Source organism: Myxocyprinus asiaticus, chromosome 38 (assembly GCF_019703515.2).
Source record: "Myxocyprinus asiaticus isolate MX2 ecotype Aquarium Trade chromosome 38, UBuf_Myxa_2, whole genome shotgun sequence".
NCBI lineage: Eukaryota > Metazoa > Chordata > Actinopteri > Cypriniformes > Catostomidae > Myxocyprinus > Myxocyprinus asiaticus.
Genome location: NC_059381.1, coordinates 25,010,642 through 25,032,464, shown reverse-complemented (window position 1 = coordinate 25,032,464; position 21,823 = coordinate 25,010,642). Strand labels below are relative to the sequence as shown.

At 35.7% G+C, this 21,823-nt stretch overlaps 1 protein-coding gene across 1 annotated transcript in view; it reads right to left on the bottom strand.

Moving 5' to 3' along the window:
- Positions 1 to 21,823, bottom strand: part of tenm2b (teneurin transmembrane protein 2b) — a 295,557-nt gene that overhangs the window by 100,254 nt on the left and 173,480 nt on the right. Inside the window, exon 4 of the mRNA XM_051677764.1 lies at positions 19,775 to 19,984. Within this exon, the coding sequence (XP_051533724.1) occupies positions 19,775 to 19,984 (210 nt within the window). The remainder of the gene's footprint in view (positions 1 to 19,774; positions 19,985 to 21,823) is intronic.

Sequence of the window (21,823 nt, the reverse complement as noted above, 5' to 3'; positions counted from 1 at the left end):
TTTATACTACATTTGGTCCCCACAATGTAGTATAAACATGTACACACACACACAAAATATTTGCCCCACCCCATGATATCTGCAAACAATGCAATCAAGAGTGTCCAGAGATTTAACAGATGCTTAAAATAGTCCAGAGTGCTTCCTGTAAAAATTTAATTATCAGCGCCGGCTACCACAAAGGCCTGGGTTTATAGGTGTTCTTTATTTCACCTTTATTTGTTTAAATTTTAATGACTGTACATTTTTCAAAGATCACACAGCAAATATGATAATGCACATTTCACACCATCCACTGCACCTCCTGACATCAGTGCATAAGGCCAAACGGAAGCTAGTTTTTCAAGGGGCCTGTGAAAAGAGAGGGAAAGCAAGAGATTCAAAGCGCCTTTGTGTCCCGTAAGAAGAGGTTCAGAGATAAAAAAAGGATTTGAGACCGACGGGAGATCGGCTACGGTCTGAGGGCCAGGCCTGTGTAATCTCTCCACATGCAGTATGTCAGAGAGCTCTAAAAACAGAGCGCGACAAACCAGGCCAGGCACAAAGCCCCATTCTTTCAGCTTACAGTGCCAGAGGAACTCTGGAGGAACTCTCTGGCTCCAACAATGGTGCTCAAAACACTGGATTATCGCCCAATGACATGCCCATCAAAGCCAGCCCGGCTACTCTCTATATTCTCACACAAAAGCATGGAGGAACTTGTGCTTTTAATATGCTTAATGCACTGCCACGACCATGGCATCTTTCTTTGTTTTTTTATGGCAACCGGGCGTAGTCGGCCGAAATTGATGCGACAGCCACAGAAGAAGGGGGCTCATAATGGACTGATGTGACAGTGGCCTTCAATGGAGAAAGGCTCGGGCAAAATAAAAGGAGAGCATAGTGGGATTCTTTTCTCTTTCACATGTGAGAACAACCTGACAAGGGCCTCAGTATGAAATGGTGGAATCAAAGAGGGACAATAGGCCGCTCCTGTGCCTCCAATATACAGAATGTGGATCATACGGTGCACAGCAAGGGAAGGGGGCTAAAGTCAGTTGAGTTATGCAGAGATTACAGGCGACTGCTGTTATTAGTACTGCGTTATATAGAAAAGCTTAAATAGGAAACCTCTCACTATAACATGTAGGTCTTGCCCAAACAGGAGGCAGAAGATAGGGGGCCGTTTCAGAAGTCTGTGGAAGGAGATACTGCATTGATTGCCGCACAGGGTGTGTAGGAATGGCTGGACTGTCCATGAATTTGTTGTATGGAACTTTTTTACGATGGATGGTATGGCCACTTAAACATAAAAGAGGAGACAAAACAACATCAAGTTCATCTGACATTTTCCTCCATGGGATATTCAGTACTCATGGGAAAATTGTATTTTGGTTCAAAAACATTCCTGTAATGACTTCAGAAACAGAAAAGTAAATATAGCTGGTGATTGAAATCATACATCACATGAAAAAGGAAAGTATGAGTAAGAGACAGGCCATTAAAGCTCATACCTTTAATGGCCCAATTTCTTTATTTTTTAAATGTATGCCTCTTAAAAATTACATAACCCACAATAAAGGAAATGTATTATTCCTATCCCAAGGCATTTAGACAAAAGCAGCTAATGTAGGCCATTTTCTATTGAAATTACTTTAATAAAGGCAATAACAAAATTTCAACCTGGATTACAGTAGTTTATGAGGAACGGGAGGTTTGTAAAACAGTCCTATTGGTTCTATATAAGATCGTAAACTTCCAAAATAGATTCATTTCACAGTTTCACAACACCAGCATTTGTAAGGCCTCACAGACTGCTCTCTTACAGTGTGAGCTCATTCCCTCATGAAAATTTCCGCTTACAACACTGGCTTCATTATATCTGATTTATTAGGACACGAAACAGCTGTGAATCTATTCTGTCCTCTGCCACTCATTTATTTCCCACCAGCCTCCATCACTCTCTTTTCACAAGGCCGTGTTTCTTTTTCTCTGAGCTTTTCTGTTCTTCACCATTTAGCAGTGTTTATTAATAATTGAGTTTTGATTCAGTGAGCAAGCGGCGGAGGCAAACAAAATAGTCGACAAGCAACAGAGCAAAAGCGACACTATACAGCCTCACTAAAGGCCTATTCGTCTGACTTGAGAATTCCTGCTCTGCCACCCAGGCTTTATCCTTCTCAAAAAAACAAAGAGATGCATTTACATTTAAGGCATATCAATAAGAAACTGAAGACATCACATTGAAAATATCCTCTCTTTGGCTTCCTCTGCATATGTAAATAGACAAAACAAAGATATACAACATGCATCTCTTCCCTGCTCCCCACTGCACATAGATGATAGTAAGCGCTTGGTTTAGTTACTTTTACATAACCATAGGGTTCCCACACCTTTTGACCAACAAATTTCCATTACTTTTCCAGTTGTTCTAGATTACAATATATATATATATATATATATATATATATATATATATATATATATATATATATATATACACACATATATAATACAAAATACCACGGCACACCAAGTAGTCAAGTCAAGTCAATTAGGTATGCTGTGTAATGAGGTCACAGGTGGCAAGAGCACTAATTGGGTAATGAAAAAACAACAAATTTGCTTCTTTTCTAATTTGTAGATATGTTCTTGCAAATTAAGAAATGCAAGCTCATGAAGGGCAAAAAGGTGAGAGAATCACTGGTCCACGAAAAAAATTTCTGGAGATATTTTTTTTAAGAATTAGCTAAAAGCACCAATTCCAGCAATTTTAATGATTCAAGTAAAGCAAATTAACTGCACAATTGTGCAAAACTAGTTGCAAAAACAGAGGGTATTTTGGTGTGGCTTACTTCTGTGTCACAAATTTGTAATTTTATTAACTGATTAGTTCAGTGACCCCTTCCGGAAATGTCACTAGGTGTGAGTGAGTCAGTGAATCATTTTGAGTCGTTCATGACCGAAATCTACCAAGAGACTTTATAGTGTTTAAGCATTAAAAGAACAAAGCAGATCTATAGTCTTCCTTCAGTCTGAGCATTATTTTTCATCCAAAAAGACAACAATAATCTAATAATAGTGAGTTTCAATAACGTCCTTACCTTCTCCTTTATTAAACCTTGCATGGCTACAAATCTACTGACTTCAGTATAAGAATTATAAACACAAAGCAGATCTACAATATCATTTCCTACATGACTTTTATCAGACAAGAGGACAATAATAGCCTAATAATAATAATTTTGAGTTTCAAAAATGTTCTTTCGTCATTGTATAGTACATTTCACATGAGTTGAGTCGAGGCGTCAAAGCTCCGTTCAATGCCAGTGTCAAGCGCCACATTGCCCTCCACATGACAAGTGTTGCAGAAAGCATCACAGAGGGACGATTTTACGAGTTTGCCACGCAAGAAAGCAGGAGATGTGCACAATAAACATTGAAAACATGTATTTGGAAGAGAGAGAAAAAACTGGAAGTTGCTTTGATAGCAGAAAGTAATAAAAGGACTCGTTTATGTTTAGGTCTAAGCGTTTTCTTGGCGAATTTAAATCAGTTCAATAACTGGGGTCTCTGATACTCGGAAACGAAAAGGTAATATTTAATATAAAATAAATTATGAAACATTCAATATCTCTTCACAAATTTGGACAGTTTTTAAATATTTATTTTTGCTTTGCACTCTCAAAGACTTTATTTGTGAACCAAAAACGTGTGGGAAAAACACTTTGGTGTAAATGGTGTCACTTCATAGACTTCAATGTATTCGGCAGCACTGACGTGAGACGTGAAATCCTTTAACGTGTATAAACATCACTCAATTTTACATATTAATCATAGCTCTTCCACCCTTTTCTCTCCTTGATGAACAAGGAAGACAAAAGAAGCCGAAGTGAACAAACAACATGCCCCTCTCATTCAGACGGACGGTACATGTACCAGGTCATTCAGCTCGTTTACAAATGAGATGTTTCACGAGTGCCTCTTCTTCAGAGTTCAAGCTCAATTCCTGTCAGACACAGATTCACTGTGCACGCGCTGCTGTAGCCAAGCGTGCGATTAGCCATAGCTGTAACCAATCAAACGATCTGCCTTGGTAGGACTGTGGTTGCCAAGCACGTGACTGACTACTGCTGTAATCAATCAAGCAGGAGTCTGACCTGGATTATGTTTTTTATTTTTTTTTATTTATGCATTTATTTATTTTGTGGAATTTGATAATTTTCCACGGCACACCTGACAATCTTTCACGGCACACTATTGTGGCATAATGGTTGGGAAACACTGGCTTAGAAGTTTACCCTACACAGTGTTAATAAAAAATAAAAATAAAATGTTGTTTTGTTTTAGTCATAGTTATAATCTTTTGAAAATGTTCTTGTAAAATCTCCTTTTAAATTAGTCGATATTTCATCATGTCATATTTATATATTTGAGTCAGTTTTACTCTGACTAAAATGTAATGTTATTTTAGTCAGCGAAAATAACATATTAGTTTTTTTTGTGGCAAAAGGACAAAAACGTGTCAAACTTCGAACAGACCACACTTAAATCAAACATTTGAACATTTAGCAAAAAAAAATTTTTTTTAAATGTTCTTAATTTAAACATGTATTGAACCTATAAAAGATATTTACAGAAATACTGTACAACTTTTCTTGTTGTGAAAACCAGAGCTCCTGAAATAATAGCATATAAGGAATACACTGAAGTATTATTGCAACTCTTTAGAAATTAGTCTACTATATTCTTCACGCTTTAACAACTGTTACTGATTTTCCATGTTTAGCCAGTTTAGGATATTGCATTGCATGTAGCATTTTTTATTTTTATTTTTTTAAGTAGCCAGTGTATTCACAACACAAGTTACGCAACGTAATTTCCTAAATTATGACTAGCTCATAATTTAGTCCAAGTTCACCTGTTTATTCGCTTCATTGTCTTTACAGATGTAAGGATTGTATTATTACATATATGTGGTGGATATAGTGATTAATCTCATGAATAAATAGGATGCATTTGAGTGAGGCAATTAACCCATTTTAAAGCGGTTTATTTTGCCAGTGTTCAACTCGTGCAGCTAAAGCGGGGAAACACACTGGATTATTGGATTAAATTAACCATACCTAATATCTTCTTCTAAAAACAGATGTTTCTCTAGATGTTTATTCTTCCGTTTATATCTAGCACTGTAAATATCTTGCAGCATTATTTTTTCCTTGTCATATTTTCGTCAACGGTATGCTTTAATAAAATCGTTTAATTATCGTCATGATGCGTCTTTTTCGTCTCAGATTCTCGTTTGTCAGTGATTTTGTTGATGAGATTAACACTGACCCCACAAAAGTTAAAATTCATACTGCAAAATTGGAAATATGAAAAGGGTCCATTTCTAGCTGGTAAAATATTTCAGAGCAAAGTATACCTAAAAAAATTAAAAGATAATTTTCCATGACTTTTCTACGCCTGGAAATAAAATATTAAAATTCCCTACTATTTCCACGTTTTCCATATCTGTGGGAACCCTGGAACCAGGAACAACAGAGGTGTCTCTCTAATCTACAAAGACAGAAGCAAGTGTGAACGGGCCCGAAGAAAGGAGTCTGTGTTGGTGAGACGGAGACGGAATGGAGGTAGGACAACAGCTCTGCGTGGAGGCTTCTTGTTTCCAGCGCATGGCAATGGTGAAATTACTGCAGCCAGGCTCTGCTAGGCTATAGGCCATGCCATGACAGGGATTAAAATAAATTGCACAACATGAGCGGTGGGAACGGTGGAAAAAACAATAGGAGTAAAAGCATAAATGTCAATTTGGAATGATAAAATACACAATCTAAATGTGCCAGGAGGAGCCTGGAGACAGAGCAGGGGTAATTGAGCTCTGTGCTACTGAGTCGAGTGTTTATAGAAAGAGAGAGAAAGAGAGAGATATGAGGTGTCATGATTGGTGGGCAACCATCTTCTGTCTTTCATCCATCCGCAGACTAATTCTCCACGCACGAACCAGGTGCTTATTTCTCTTGCACGACAAATCAGGCTAGACGGTATATGACAACCAGCAATATTTCAGTATTTCACTGAGTGGGAGTGTGGGAACCTTGTCAACAGCATGTTCACACTATTATTCAAAGGTATGAATAAAGAAAATTTAACTGATATACAAAAAAAAACGTATATAGTATTTCCTAAACATAACAGGGGAGAAAGGCTACTTGTCACATTTTTTATTTCAGTGAATATTTCTAAGAGTATGTTTATTTGGAAATCAATTTCTGCATAGCCATATACCTTAAAGTCTTAGCTACGAAAAAGTTTTGAAAGGTTTTACTGTTTTTGCCCAGGAAAAAAAGATACAGTTCATCGTTGACCTTTTGTGAGCATGTTGTCACACTATATGGGGCAAGCTGTCACAATGGAACTTGACACTAAACCAGTGAAGTAGGTTTCATGTAAACACTGATGAAGGTTTCCCCCATAACAACCACCAAAACAAAATCTATGCCTATATTTAAATCTATGCCTGCACTAAACAGCATTATAGGCTTTCCAGCTAAATTTAAAAGTAAACAATTATTAGGCACAAAATGATTAATGAAACAAAACAAAAATAATTTTTTAAAAAGTAACTTTAAAAAATATGAAAACATTGTTTTGGCTGACAAATACTGTAACTGACAAATAATAATTTATGACATGAATTTAACATGTGACAACATGCCCCAACTGACTTTGATAAAAAAAAAATACATATGTCCTAAGAACACATTTATACCTTTCAGTAAAAAACTCTCTTCATAATATAGTTGATGCTTGCCTTTATGTTTTCCAGTGTGATTTGAATATATTCACTTGTTTACCCAATTACTATAGCAAAAATCTGATGACAGTGAAAAGAAAATTACTTGTAAAATTCACAAAGATTCTCCTAATTTATGAGGACTTTGAACTAGGTGTTTGAAACCAACATACAAAACCTCTGGTAGAGAACACATACTTTTTTTACATTAGGACTTTGACTCGAAATCGTAATGTTAATGAGATATAACCCATAACAACTAGCCCCTGTGCCCACTATATATGTACAAAATAAAAAAATGTTGAGCAATTGTACACACTATAATGAAGTCAAAGCTAAATACATTACAATAGCTATACAATAGAATAGCTTAGACTGTCTTGACATATAAAGCTGATTTATTCATTATTATTATCTCCATGCAGAGAGATACTCTGTGAAACCGGCTGAAATCTTCCTCCTGCACTATTAAAGAACTGAGAATCTAGAATGACCAAAAATAGCTCAGTGCTGGACACTAGTTGGCCTGTCCTTCCTGATCTTTCTCTTCTGTTCTAGGATTTAATTAGCAAGCCAGAGATTATAATGCTTTAAAAGAAATAGTGTATAATAAAAAGTGCAAAAGATGGTGAGAGAGAGATCTTCTGATTCTGTCTCCACCACATTTTCACTGTTGTTCTTTCTTCTTATTTCTATTATTATTATTATTATTATTATTATTGTTCACTTTCCTTGATTTGTAACGTATTATTTAATGCCATCCTTTTTATAATTTTTAGTCAGTTGCTGTGTATATTTTCTCTTTATTCTTTTCTTAATTAATTTTTTTCTGTTTTTACACTATTGTTTTGCATGGTTGGATTTATATGCAGCTCAGCTAAAAACGCTTTGGCAATCCGAATGTACAAATATTTGTTTAGCCAATAAAGAACTTCAAACTGAAACAGAGAGAGAGAGAGAGAGAGAAAGAGAGAGAGAGAGAGAGAGAGAGAGAGAGAGAGAGAGAGAGAGATCCTCAATATTCTAAACACATCCTATGGTCAGTCTCAGACATTTGCCTTCCTTAATTAGGGAGTAATAACATTCTACTCTGATTACAAATTCAACCCAAATTCATCCTCCACGCATTCACGAACGCATCACAATTACATTCATTGAACAGCTAATGTTTAGGCCCCTTAATACATCATTTATTCAGGCGATTGAGTGGCACAAATGAAGCCTCTTTATTCATCTCACAGACTTTTGATGAAAATGTAGAGATCAAGCCATACCACAAACCTCCACCAATTTTCTTCTTATTGTTTTTCCCCTCAACAAGTCAAGACACTCCAGAAATAGCGAAAAGAGCAACACAGAAACTACATATGAATAATTTATCGCTGGCATTAGCACGCTAAGAGCGCAGCTCTTTCCAGGAGCAGGGAGCACCGAGCCACACAGCGAGCTAAAAAATGAGTGAACAGGATGACTCGACAGGGAGAGGATGACAGAAAAAGGAAGGATGGACAGGAAAGCAGGGCTCAAAATAAGGAAGGCCCTGTGGCCCAGGGCCTGTGTTTGAGAGTTTTGGGGCAGTGGACAGAACTATCACTTGTTTTGCGTTGTCACTATATCTTACATTTACTGATCTTGCAAACTTAAACAATTGGTTTTCTGTGATGTTTTTTAAAAAAAAAAGTGAATTCTGCTGATTTAAATATGCCACCAAAGTAAGTTATTAAGTTGGCTAACCTAGTTTTTATAAGAACTGTGAAAGTGACTGGTGCATATTGGAAGCATCAGTAAGACTGGGTTGAAAATGTAAAACACATCAGTAATTATTCAGCATTTTTTCAATTTTGCATTTGCGGCATTTATTTGTCAGCAAAAATTTAATATAATACCCTTTGTTCACCTGATGCAACCAATGACTTGTAAAAACAGCTTCAAATCCATGGATACAAAAATATATGTATTATTTAATATAATGTTATTGTTGCAACAGCTGCATATACAAATGTTAGAAACAAAAGATGGTTTAACCCTAGAATGAATATGTGACCTTATGCCCCTAAAATGCATATGTAGGACGGAAAAAGACCCAGGTGAAAATTAGATGCTTATTCTATATAAAACTACTTATTTTTTCAAGGAAAAATAACTGTAATGATACATTTATTAATAATTTAATATTTTAAATGGTTTATATATTTTTTTATATTCAATTCTGAAGAGTTTCGCACACAGCATAAAACGCCCTGTATAACAATAATGTAGGGCATTTCCATGTTTGGTGATGACATATAAAAATGTTTTAATAACCCTACCCACACAAACACATACATACTATAAGTACAAAGGACTAGGATATATATATATTTATTAATGTATAAATGTTTTTATTATAAAAAAAAAAACAAAACAAAAAAACATAAACCTGAAAAACGTATGAACTTAAATGTGAAACAGCGAATAGTTTTGTTTGTTGTTGGGTTTTTTTTAGGGTTAAATTAGTAGACTAGAGACCAGAAACATTACGAGCTGGCTTTGATGTAACAGTCAGAAGTTATTTAAATAAATAACAAATAAAATGCATCATTGATAATAATGAAAGCTATTTGCTTTTAATGTGCCGCAAAGCACCGCTCACATCTGGTGTAACAAATTTTTTGCGTCAAATATACAAATATGTTTCTTAACATAGTTATTTATAATATTTATGATGGAGCCAGTGAATATGTTCGCAGGGCAAGTAAAAAATGTAAACTACTAGCCCAACCAAGCCAGCAGAAAAAAACTTTTTGTAGAGCCCTGGGAGAGTTTTGAAGCACCAGAGAAAGTCGCTGAGGAAGGTGGAGCAAGACTGAGGGAATAGCTGAAGGAGTGCAGAACACGAAAAGAAGCACTGACAAGACAGGTCTGCCAGGCGCACGTAAATCTCAGGCTCCCGAGCACACCTCGCCCACGTGGATGACACCTCTGAGACCAAGAGGCTTGAGCACGACCTGGCTCACTGCAGCATAATCACACACATGCACGCACAAGGGAGAAGAACATCAGTGCATACCAATTATACTTCCTTCAGGGGTGGGAGGAAGGGAGGGGCTGCAGTGAGAGCACAGGCGAAACAGACAGCCTGGCACACCAGCTTCAATGTATGCTGCCACCACAGTCCTGTCCTGTATACTGAATAGCTTGTCCGCTTTAGCCGTGCTGACACTACTCAATGAATTGTAATGTTAAGCAAGAGTAGAATATTTCTTTTTTTTAATACTACATAGGAATTCACGATAGATGGGTGATCATATCAATATCAGCCGAATTAAGCACTTTTTATTGGTATCTGCTAGAGTTTGGGATAAAAACAATATTTTATATTTAACCTTACAATACTGTATCAATATTCTCACGGCAAATATCAATATTTTTTGTTACATTTAAAAAAAAAAAAACAAACATTAATCACTGAAATGTACTGTGGCATTCAATTAAATCAGTTTGGCCAAAATCCAAACAAAGAACAACCTAAGAATTAAATTGCGCAAAGTTATGACAACAGATATTGAACTAAAAAAACAAGTGAGTTAATATTGCAATATGTATATCAGATTTTAATCACAATTCACAAAACATAAAAATTATAATATTTTCATATATCCTGACCCAAATATTGAAATAATATCATATCGTCAGGTCTCCTAATATCACACCCCTTGTGTCAGTCTGATTAGGCTGAAACTGGAAGCAGATAATATCAGCAATAATCCAAGCTTACTGCTTTAAACAGTATACTCCTTTTCTGTGCCAAGTTTATATTATATATATATATATATATATATATATATATATATATATATAAAGCCATACTATTGATAATATTACAATAATAATAATAATAATAATAATAATAATATTGACCAACGTATCGGATACTGGTCAAAACATAAAATAATATTATTATCTCAGCCAAATACTACTACTAAAAATAAATAGTCACCAAAGCGATTATGCTGTTTCTTGTGCCAATGAGGAATAAACAGTTATAATTCATACATGCACTTTGATGTATATTTTTATAGTAGACCAGTTGTCTAGATCATCTGTATGTTAAATATCTGTATGTTAAGTGTTTCACATACACAGAAGAAAAACAACTGCCTGGTGTCGTGTAATGAACCTTAATTATGAAAGGATTACGGAACATGAAAGGCAAATATCCATGCCATATAATTGTGGATTTTTTTCCACTTTCATGACCCATTTCACAAAGAGGCAGCACATACCGTATGATCAGTCTGTTTTTTTCACTGCACTGATTGATAAAATTATGATGTAAATATCAAAGGATTCATTTCTGCCTATTTTTAACAAGTAAGGAAAGCATCCCAGTTAATTAACTCTTGTAGCTTAAAAAGAGTTAGAGCTTGATGTTAAAATAATATGACTGGAATCACCATCCCATACATAATTTCACAAAACACAAATACCTTTGTCTGCCAATGTGTGAAGTGCCTAAAATATCTACATGATCATGCAGCAGGTCTAATTATGTAAAGGAAAACGGTGAAAAAATATTTCTAAAACCTGATCTAACAAATTATATAGATAACATGCCTAGATGACTTACGCACACACACACACACACACACACACACACACACACACACACACACACACGAAGCACACAGACTCGCACACAGACTCCCACATTAAGTACATTATAAGACACAGACACATGGCAACAACAGTAAGTAAAAATAAAAAGAGAAAGAAGGAAAATAAAAAAAAAATAACTCTGAAATCCAGGTTTTATAACAAACACATGAAGAGAACACACAGAGACTAAATCTATTTTTGGTTTGTGTAGTGTGAATGATGGTTGTTGCTGAATTATGAGCTGTAAACCAATTACATTAAATGCAAATAAATTCAAATAAACAGCAGTTACTTCGAGAAACTTGTCTTGTTAATTATGGTCTGTATTCAAAGGCTAATAATAAAATCATTAATTGACCACCAAATCTAATTTAGACTAAAAATATTAGGAAAGCGTGATTTTATTTCCATTTTTATATCACGTCCAATGTCTATGATGTACATCAATCTAAACTTTAAGATTATAGATCATTTTCAATGGTGTGAAACTTTCACTTTTAATTAAATTTTTTTTTTTATATTTTTCACTAAAGTCAAGGTCATTTTCCTATTGTGCTGTTCTGCAGTGAAGGTCACAACACAGCCCATTAGATGAATAATAATCACAATTACTATTTTTATTATTATATAAAATATTTACAAATAGGCAGAAGAACCCCTAACCGGATGACTAGTACTGACAGCTGATTTGATACTTTTAAATGAATTTTAATCCCACATGTGAATTTAGTAATCTATGAAGTGTTGTATTAGAAAGCATGATGAAAGGATGAAGTAGATAATCATGTGTGTCAATTAAAAACACTACACTTAATTAAATTCTCGGAAACACAAAATTACCAGTTTATATCTAACTCAATTTTATAACATGAATTCAGTAGGGATATTTTAGAAAAAAATAAAATAAAAAGGTTATTAAAAGAATCAGTAGAATTTCTTATGTCCAAGTTTAACAATACAAGCTGCACTGTCAGTATGAGTGTAAGGTAGGGGAGAGAGAGAGAGAGAGAGAGAGAGAGAGAGAGAGAGAGAGAGAGAGAGAATAAAGGCAGATGGTGTAAGGGTGGGAGCAGAGCAGTACAACCATCTCAGAACCCTTTCCCATGGCAGACTGCTAAGTACACTTAAAAATAACACTCAACAATCACAGACATCTATGCCAGTGGTCATAATTTTAGGAAGACAAAATCCAATAAAATAAAGGTCAAATGTATTTAGAATTTTACAAACGTTATGGGTGTAAAATATGATATGAACCAAACACTCAAACAGACTCTAAAAATTATAATAATACTATTTAATTAAAGTCTAATCAAGCACATCACTATCCTCCTACAGTAATTAAGAGTCATTGATAAATAACAACCAATGAAAATGGTTGTTAAATGACAATGCAAGAAATGCGTGACATCTTTTGCATGTTATCGCACTTCACTTTGAATTCTGAGGCCACTGCTCTGCTAAACACACAGACAATTATTGCACTAATTTATGAAAAATTTAGCAGACAATGTCCATCCACAGTGACAGTGAAGCCAACTGTACATTGTCCCAGATCAACCTGAGGTTAAATGCCATGTTCAAGAGCACAAAGTAAAAAAGCAGAAAGACTTGAGTCTGTTTCATTTTATTATGGCTCTTTTTTTTTTAAAAATGTTAGTAATCTTTTTTCTTTTATGTGCGACTTCATTTTTATTATTTAACATTATCCTTTTTACCTTATATGTCAAGTTTACATTGTATATTTTGTCTTTTTTATATTATGCATGTACGTTGTTTTGCACTCCCTTTGTTTTGCACTTGTACGCAGCTCAGCTGTAAAAGCTTTGGCAATATGAATGTACAAATATTTGTCATGAAATAAAGCACCTTAAAAGGGAGAGAGATTTGAATGAATAAATAGGCGAATCTAAGCGGGTGCAAACTCGCATGGCTGGTTTATTAATATCCTATCGTAAAGAACATGCCTCTCGTGTTGACATATTTCCCTCCTCGCTCTTGTGCACGCTGTAACTGGTCACAAAGTCATTTCTGAGGTGTTTCCCAAGCCTTGATTTTTGGATCAAACTTTTTAAGTATATGTAAATTTCTCTTATGGAAAAAAGCGGTAAATGATAGTGTAATTGAAAAAATAAAAATAGAAACACACTGTGCTAGTCAGTTTTAAGTGCAATATTTATTATAATATAGCAATGCTAACATAAAACATAAATAACAAATAATAAATATTGAAAAGCAAACTATATACAATAACAAATGAACAAATTAATACACATCATTTTACAGCGCAATGGCAAAAACGAATGCTGAAAGACAGAAGGCATTCAGGGAGAGGAAGAAAAATGATGAATGTATCAAAGAAATGGAAAGGAAAAGAAAAAAGGCAGGAAGAATGAGAAAGAAGGAAACACAGTTCAAACAAGAGGTAGATAGTGTCAGAGCTCTTGCAAGACAAAATCCCAGGTTTCTAGCTCACCCAAGAGATCTCAGTTTAAAACAAGACAGTCTCTAGGCAAAGCAGTGAAACGAGCACTCAAAGCTTTCCCAAATATCCCTCACAACATTTTTTTATTTTTTTTTATTTTTTATTTCCATGTTAATGGGCCTTCTTCCAGTGGAAAATAAATAAATAATGTGATTCCAACTAGCACTACATATGATTGTATCAGGCATTTCTATTAATGAGATGACATTTCAAGACAAGCTCCAGGGATGAGGGATGTGATCACTGTGAGAGAGGTTGGGCTAAAAAAGAAGATTCAGAAATGGCATTTGACAATGTCCATCCTAGTGGCCTACCGCTGTTTCAAAAGGGAACATCCAGAGCCTGCAACTGGGAAATCAAAGTTTGCTGAGCTCCAGCCATCCCATGTACTCCTGTGTTCAGACATGCCAAGGAATGAGTGCCTTTGCCGGTACCACGGAAATATCAAATTAGTTTATTGAGGCTGTAGTCTGAAGCCCAGACAGGCCTCAGTGCATGTTAGGCCAGTGTGCTGAGTGCAAAAATAACGAGCTCTTGAAATGCATACCCTCTGTCACATCCTTGAGGAAGACAAACAAATTAAGGTCACCTGGTATTCATGGGAAGCATCAGGAGGGCTGCCATGTAAGGTACAAAAGAATGGCATACTGGGTGATGATTTTCATTTTCTCAAGGCAGCCTCTTCTAAGTTTTTGCAGCACTGTTTCATCAAAAGACAACAAAGTGTCTCTTTTCAGACAAGAAAATCCCAATCAAAGTCAAACAATGAAACTGTGGTGCTGCAAGTTGACTTTGCAGAAAACTACACAGCTGCCTACCAAGATCAAATCCAATCTGCACACTGGCATCAGAAATAGATTATAATATTTACATCTGTTCTATGGTCTGATGGAGATCCAGAGTCATATGCCATTGTGAGTGACAGCTTGGAACATGACAAGAGGTCTGTTGCAACATTCCTCACCAAGATCACAGAACATGTTCAAGAGAAACATCCTGAGATGAGACAGCTTCACATATTCAATGATGTTGCTTCTTCTCAATTTAAAAGCAAGTTTATCTAGTGTTTCTTGTCAACCACTTTTCAGGAGTTGTTCTCAAATTTAAGTGTAGAGTGGCATTTCTTTGCCAGATGCCATGGCAAAGGTGCTGTTAATACACATGTTCTCAGCAGACAGGCAATCCTTGTTACAGATGCTGCATCATTTGTAGACTCTGCCAGAAGAAGTTCAAAACATTGAAATAAAACTGATCACATCCATTGACATCAGAGATTTCACAGAGCAGCACAAGCTGGACGACAGTTGGGCCAATACTACAGCTGTTCGAGGGACTCAGTCCATCCATCACATTGAGCCAGTCTCCTGGGGAAAAATGTATCACAAAATCTACACAGAGGCAGAACAGTCAGGCGTCCACACATTTCTGCTCTCAGAGGCCACATCTACTGATGCCGCTGAACACCAGTCCCCTGAGTCCCAGTTAACTGCTGTAAAGAAAATAAAAACTGGAGATTGTATCTTGATGCGGTTCAAGGCAAAAAATAAATCCTTCTGCCAGTTTGTTGGATTTGTACATAACCAAGACCATGAAGCACTTGCAGTACTTTTTTTTAGAAGAAATTATGACGCTGGATTGGTGTACATCTTGCCTTTGGTGGAGGACAAAGCTTGGGTGACACCAGACAAAGTTATTCAGACTTTGAATCCACAAGTCGACAATAGGTGAAGGTATCACTTTGAAGAGACAGTTCTGGCAGAGTAGAAAGAGAAAGATCAGAGGAAAAAAGACGTTAAAGGAATCCTGAATGAAATGTCAGTCACTCACATTTGTTCATATTTGTTTACGTTTTATTTAAAATGTATTTCCCTTGTTGTATTCACTACCTCTGATTTACATTAACAATAATACTTCAGATTTTCTGCACTTTAATAGGTAATATAATAGCTTTAATAGGTTCATCACTACAAAGTGTTGGGAAAGTTTGATATGAAATTTATAGTTGTTTACAGTTCAAGTGTGTGGATAAGGTTGTTTTTGTCCACTACTACTTTAAATTGTCATTGCTAAAATTATTTCTGAAGCATGTTCAGGTTTAACAATAAATTATAAATTTGAAACGAATATGAATACTTAATATGAAATATTAAATGTATGCTGACCTTGTCGTTGACATCTTGATGTTATTTCAGATCGTGTTGCTGTGTCTTTTTTCCTCTTCTTAGAATCCAAAGTGCCGAAAGTGACATCTTGCATTGCGAGACATCATTAGACTTAACATGACTGGAATAATTCTGACACAAAAGCATAGTAGGCTAATGCGATCTTTTTGACGCATGATTGCGACTTAAACTGAGATAGACTAGATTAAATATAATAGCGTGATCATTTTGAAACAAAAACATAGACCATGTGATCCTTTTGACGTACTCGTGATTTGTTCGGTAACATTTAACACTCATGTAGCTGTTTAGAACAAAGTAAGCATTAGCCTACTATATGCATACCTTTGCATCGTCTTCACTTTGACAATAATCACGCAACACCATATAGCATTTTCACACTGCAAATGTCAGTTTAATTTAACATTATTATACAGCCTTAACCTAATGTCTCAGACCTTATAATTTAAATACCCAATAGAGTTCACTGTTAATTTTTTCTCAGCAATTTACATGTTTTCCCATAGTCATGTAGACTGTAATAGAGAGATGTCACGTCCTTAACGACGGGTTTTCCCCATTTATGTGAAAACGACAATCATGTTACTATTTGGGCCAACCCTTCTACATTATGTGGCTAGTATTATTTCTGGTTTGTTCATTTTAATTCACAGAGTTTTTACAAAGTATGTGGTCTCCCAAAAACTCATGTCCATTTTAGTCACGTCCATAATGCACATTGATTTCCTGATCTAAACTGGAAGAAAACTCGTTTAGAATGAAAATTTTCTGACATCTGGACTTTATTGGAAGAGGTTTTTGATTATACATACAAATGGTTCTGTATACTGGTACTGAGTACTTTCTATAAGTTCAAGTTCACGTTTTCACTGCAAATGTTATGTCCATAATGCTGGAATTGCAGAGAACAATAATTTCAGTAACGCTTCAATTCAATGTTCAACACCAGCTGGGACTGAACATGCAACCTCTAAGTAAACAGCCCATATCCTTAAAGACAACATGAAAACTAAAATGATCTTATGTATTTAATTCTCAAACAACCTTTCTTATTTTGCTGAAGTAACCACAGCTGGACAGGCAGGGAAAATTAATATTTACCAGTAACATCATAGCTTGCTTTTCACAATCCATTTAAATCCCTTTTGATAAAATCAAGTCCGATCCTACATTATTTCCCGCTGAATATTCCATTTCACTCAGGAATGCATCATATTATGGAAAGAAATGCAAAAACAATTTAATGTTGTCTTTACAAATGAAAGAAATATTCTGGTAATTAAGTTCAATAAACAGCATTTGTGGCATAATGTTTATTACCACAAAAAGTCGTAATACTAGATATAACTTTACACAGATTAGCTAGTGATTTTATCACACTAAAATCATGTTAACATGTATAGTGTTTGTGTATTGTGGTTATAGTTTTGAAACGGTATGTATTTTATAGAGCTGTCAGAATAAACACATTAATGCATTCGATTAATTAAAAATGCACACTTCACAACACACACACAACAGCGCTTCAATGTCATTGATAAAATTATGGATAAAGGACCTCTTAATGCTATTTGATGTACAAAATAAGCCCAGATGGGACTTGTGATAGAAATTAAGTATTTTTTAGCCTATGTAAGTCACATTTTAATTACCACAGAAGCACATTAAGGGCCCTATTTTAAGTATGCAAGCATTAAGAGCAGCGCAATGCCTTAACTCATAAGTGCAAAGTCAATGGTCATGGCCATGAAGTATTGGTATTTTCGTGCACGCGTGCGCTAAGTGTAGGCGCAAGTGGGTTTGACGAAATTGCCAGCACAAGGCGCTAATCGGGTCAATGGAGGTTCTTCTCCAGCACCGTCTCTGTCCTATTAGACAGTCCAATCCCTGTCAAGCACCAGTGATATAAACAAAGACAGCACATTCATAAGAAGTATGTAATGTAAATAGACTGTATGCAATGAACTGGAAGAATAAATATATGGATTTATATTATTTTGTTCGTCATTGTTAAATGGGACTCTTTTATACGCATGGAAAATGTGGTTCAGGATATAGATGTAGGCTACGTTAAATTACAGAGAATGTAAGTATTATTTGTCATTTTCATCTACTGACACACAAATCATGACTAGTATAAATAGTGATTGTATCAACACACACTTCACTTCTACCGGTCAACATTGATTTAAAAAAATTAATTTATTTATTGAAACATGAAAAAATTAAGCCAAAAATATTTCTACATTCAAATTACACTTCAAACAAAACAAAAATAACAAAATCAAAATAACGAAGTGGTCAAAAAAATCATACCAAATACAAACATTTTCTCTCCTTCCACCGCCCCCTTTTGAAGTGACTTAAACATAACAATAAAAATAATAATAACTGAAAAAATAAACCATGACCTCTAGAAAATATAACACAAATCTAAATTTTTTTATTAAACAAATGGCTTCAACAGCGACCGTCAAGGACATTATTTGATGTTCTGTACTTTCAGAATTTTGACATGACCTTTATTACCACCTGCAAATCTCCAAACTGCAAATGCAGGAACTGAATTGGACTTCGCACTGAGTTAAAAGGTGATATTGAAACATCTTAGTGCAACGACCAAATTCTTAGGAAAATAGCAAATTGTGCTTTGCACCACTTCATTTACATACACTACACCCACAGTTTGTGCGCCAACATCCACGCATTTGCACTTTGCACTGGCACAAAAATTGCACTTGGAATAAGCGCTCTCACGAAAATTGGATAAGACGTTGTGCACAGTCGTAGCGCATTGCACTGCACTTTGTGCACTCATGAAAACAGAGCCCCAAGTCTTTCTTAACAATCACCAAAATGCAGAATGAGACGTTTTTTCTGCAAATGTTTTTCATGTGGAGTTCAAAGCAGCATTTGACGCTGGCGTTGACGCCCTGATGCGAATCATGAATGCGGCTTCACGATTGCTGTAGCAAAGCAGATAGCCACAGTCTACCGGCAAATTAATATTGTGGAAGATGAGATTTTAAGAGATTTAATGCCAGCTGCAATGAAAATGCAACCTATGTGTGGACTAGTTCTTTCATTTAGTCAACCTCACAATTATTCTTTGGGAAACATTTCACAATTCACATTACTTGAATTGGTGCTATTTTAGTGCATTTCTATCTTAATACTATGGAAGACTCTGTTTGGAAAATGTTATTAAAGCATTATATTGTTACATATTGTTTTGTTTTCTATCCTAAGATGGACATAAATCCATTTTGACACAAAAATAAATATATACTGTTTAATGTCAAATTTCAGCACTTTCAAAATCTGTGATTAATCGCGATTAACTACAAAAAAAAAACGGTGATTAATCGTGCTTAAAAATGTCATCGACTGACCGCACTGGTATTTACAGTGTAAATTATTTTTTGTGGTAATCAATATTATTCCACAAATGCTATCGATTTAGCTTAACTGGTATTAAACCCAGAACATTCCTTTAAGCTAATATTCAGCCAAATCTACTTTACAACCCATGCCTAAAATCTGGGTTATGGCAATGGGACGGCCGCCAAGTACATCGGATAGTTCAGTGTCGAGGTTGCAAAGAATTAAGATGGTGGAAATAGGGCCTGAGAAAGGTGATGGTGAGGTGGTGATTACAATGGAGAAAATGGCAGTGCAGTGATACGCTCTTACCGGTGGTGGGGGGCTGTGCGCGGAGCAGGTAGGAGTTGGGGGAGAACTCGTCATCGGGAGGGTGATCCAGTATGGCATGGGAAGAGCCGCTGTCCAAAAGGGGCATCTGACACTCCCTGATGGAGGTAGCGGCCTGGTTCAGGGGGGCAGAGGGGGTAGGAGGGGCTGGGGGGAGCAGGCTGGATGAAGGCGTGGGAGGGAGGGGGCGACCTGAAGGACAAACATACATACACACACACACACACACACAAACAAGTGGGAAAAGTGTGTTACTTAATGGGGTGAAATTGTCGTTGATCTTTGAGAATAAAAAACAAGTAAATCACAGTTGTGTTCTTTCGTTAATATGCAACATAAACCTAATAGCACAGACAGCAACAACCTCAGTTTCTAAACCATGTTTGTCGCCAAAGACATTAATTTTCTCCTCTTAGGGTGGGCTGCACCAACAAGGATTAATCTTAAATTTAGATTAAATTAAGGTTTATCTGATAATTTTGTTGAACCAAACTTTAAACCTTGTTTAAAAATAATCAGGGTTACATTTTAACCATCGATTTGATCCTGATTTAAATGTTACAGTAAATCTGAATTAACTTTAATCCTGTTGCTCCAATACTTTAAACTCTTATTTAAATCTCAGTTAGGGATTAATTTTAAACTTGCAGCTGAGGTGGTTTTTAAAAAAAAAAAAAGACCTACAATTAAACATGAATGACTAGGTAAATGAACAGTGGCTGTGCAGTCAGCCCTCTGAGAGATGTTTATCATATTATTTATGTTTATTATGGTCCGAAATGCAATGTTTGCTTTCAAATTCTGCATACGAGTGCGGACGCTCGTCACGGTTATGGTGCGATTACTCGTTTCCACATCCTTTACATGCAGAGACGGGTCTCTCGAGGAGAAGCGAGAGTAAAGCGTATGTTCGGCATTTAACGAGAGCGGTTCCAAGCGACAGGTGATCTTTATTGCTCCCCCCTTAATTTCTAGCCAAAACAGTGGCGCTGACTAGGGGAGGCGGTCTATTCGAGACCTGTGTGGTCCTTTTGTCTTAAATTATAATGCCATATTTTAAAGCTTGTTACATTGTACATGCTGCTGCGACATTTTCTTAACCTCCTTGATCGGCCCTGTGTACTAACGACTCACAGCTGCAGAATCCATCATGGCAGACAAAATTAAATAGCAGGTGACCGTTTTAATCACGGGTTAAAAGTTTAATCTCTGATTTGTTAAACTGTATTTAAAATTAAGTGGTGCAACACAACTCAAATTCAAATAAAACTTGGATCAACAAACCCTGGATTAGCTCTAAACTCAGCTTAATTTAATCCTGATTGGTGCAACCCACCCTTAGAGTTCTGGCTTTTCAATCTCACAAAGTAATCTTTGACATAAATCCAAAAAAATAAACAAGACACACAAACAAAAGACAACATTGATGAAAACTCAGAAACAGGGCACAGACAAATAAGGTAGAGATACAGCTCATAGAGTAAAATAACAGAGAAAAGAGACAAATGTGGAGCTTTCACTCTCTAAAAAACCTCTATATGATTAGACTGGAAAGAGGTCAGTTTGATGTGCCTTTAAAAAGAATGAATACAGAATACACTACCGGTCAAAAGTTTTGAAACGCGACTGAAATGTTTCTCATGATCTTAAAAATCTTTTGATCTGAAGGCATATGCTTAAATGTTTGAAATTATTTTTGTAGACAAAAATATAATTGTGCAACCATATTAATTTATTTCATTATAAAACTAAAATGTAATAAAAAAAAAAATAAAAAAAGTTTTTGAAATTGATGACTTGGACTAAATAATAAAGAAAAGCAGCCAATAAGTGCCCAACGTAGATGGGAATTCCTTCAATACTGTTTAAGAAGCATCCCAGGGTGATACCTCATGAAGTTGGTTGAGAAAATGTCAAGAGTACATGTCTGCAAATTCTAGGCAAAGGGTGACTACACAGTTTTTTTATTTTTTTTATTTTTATAGTCACAACATAATTCCCATAGTTCCATTTATGTTATTCCATAGTTTT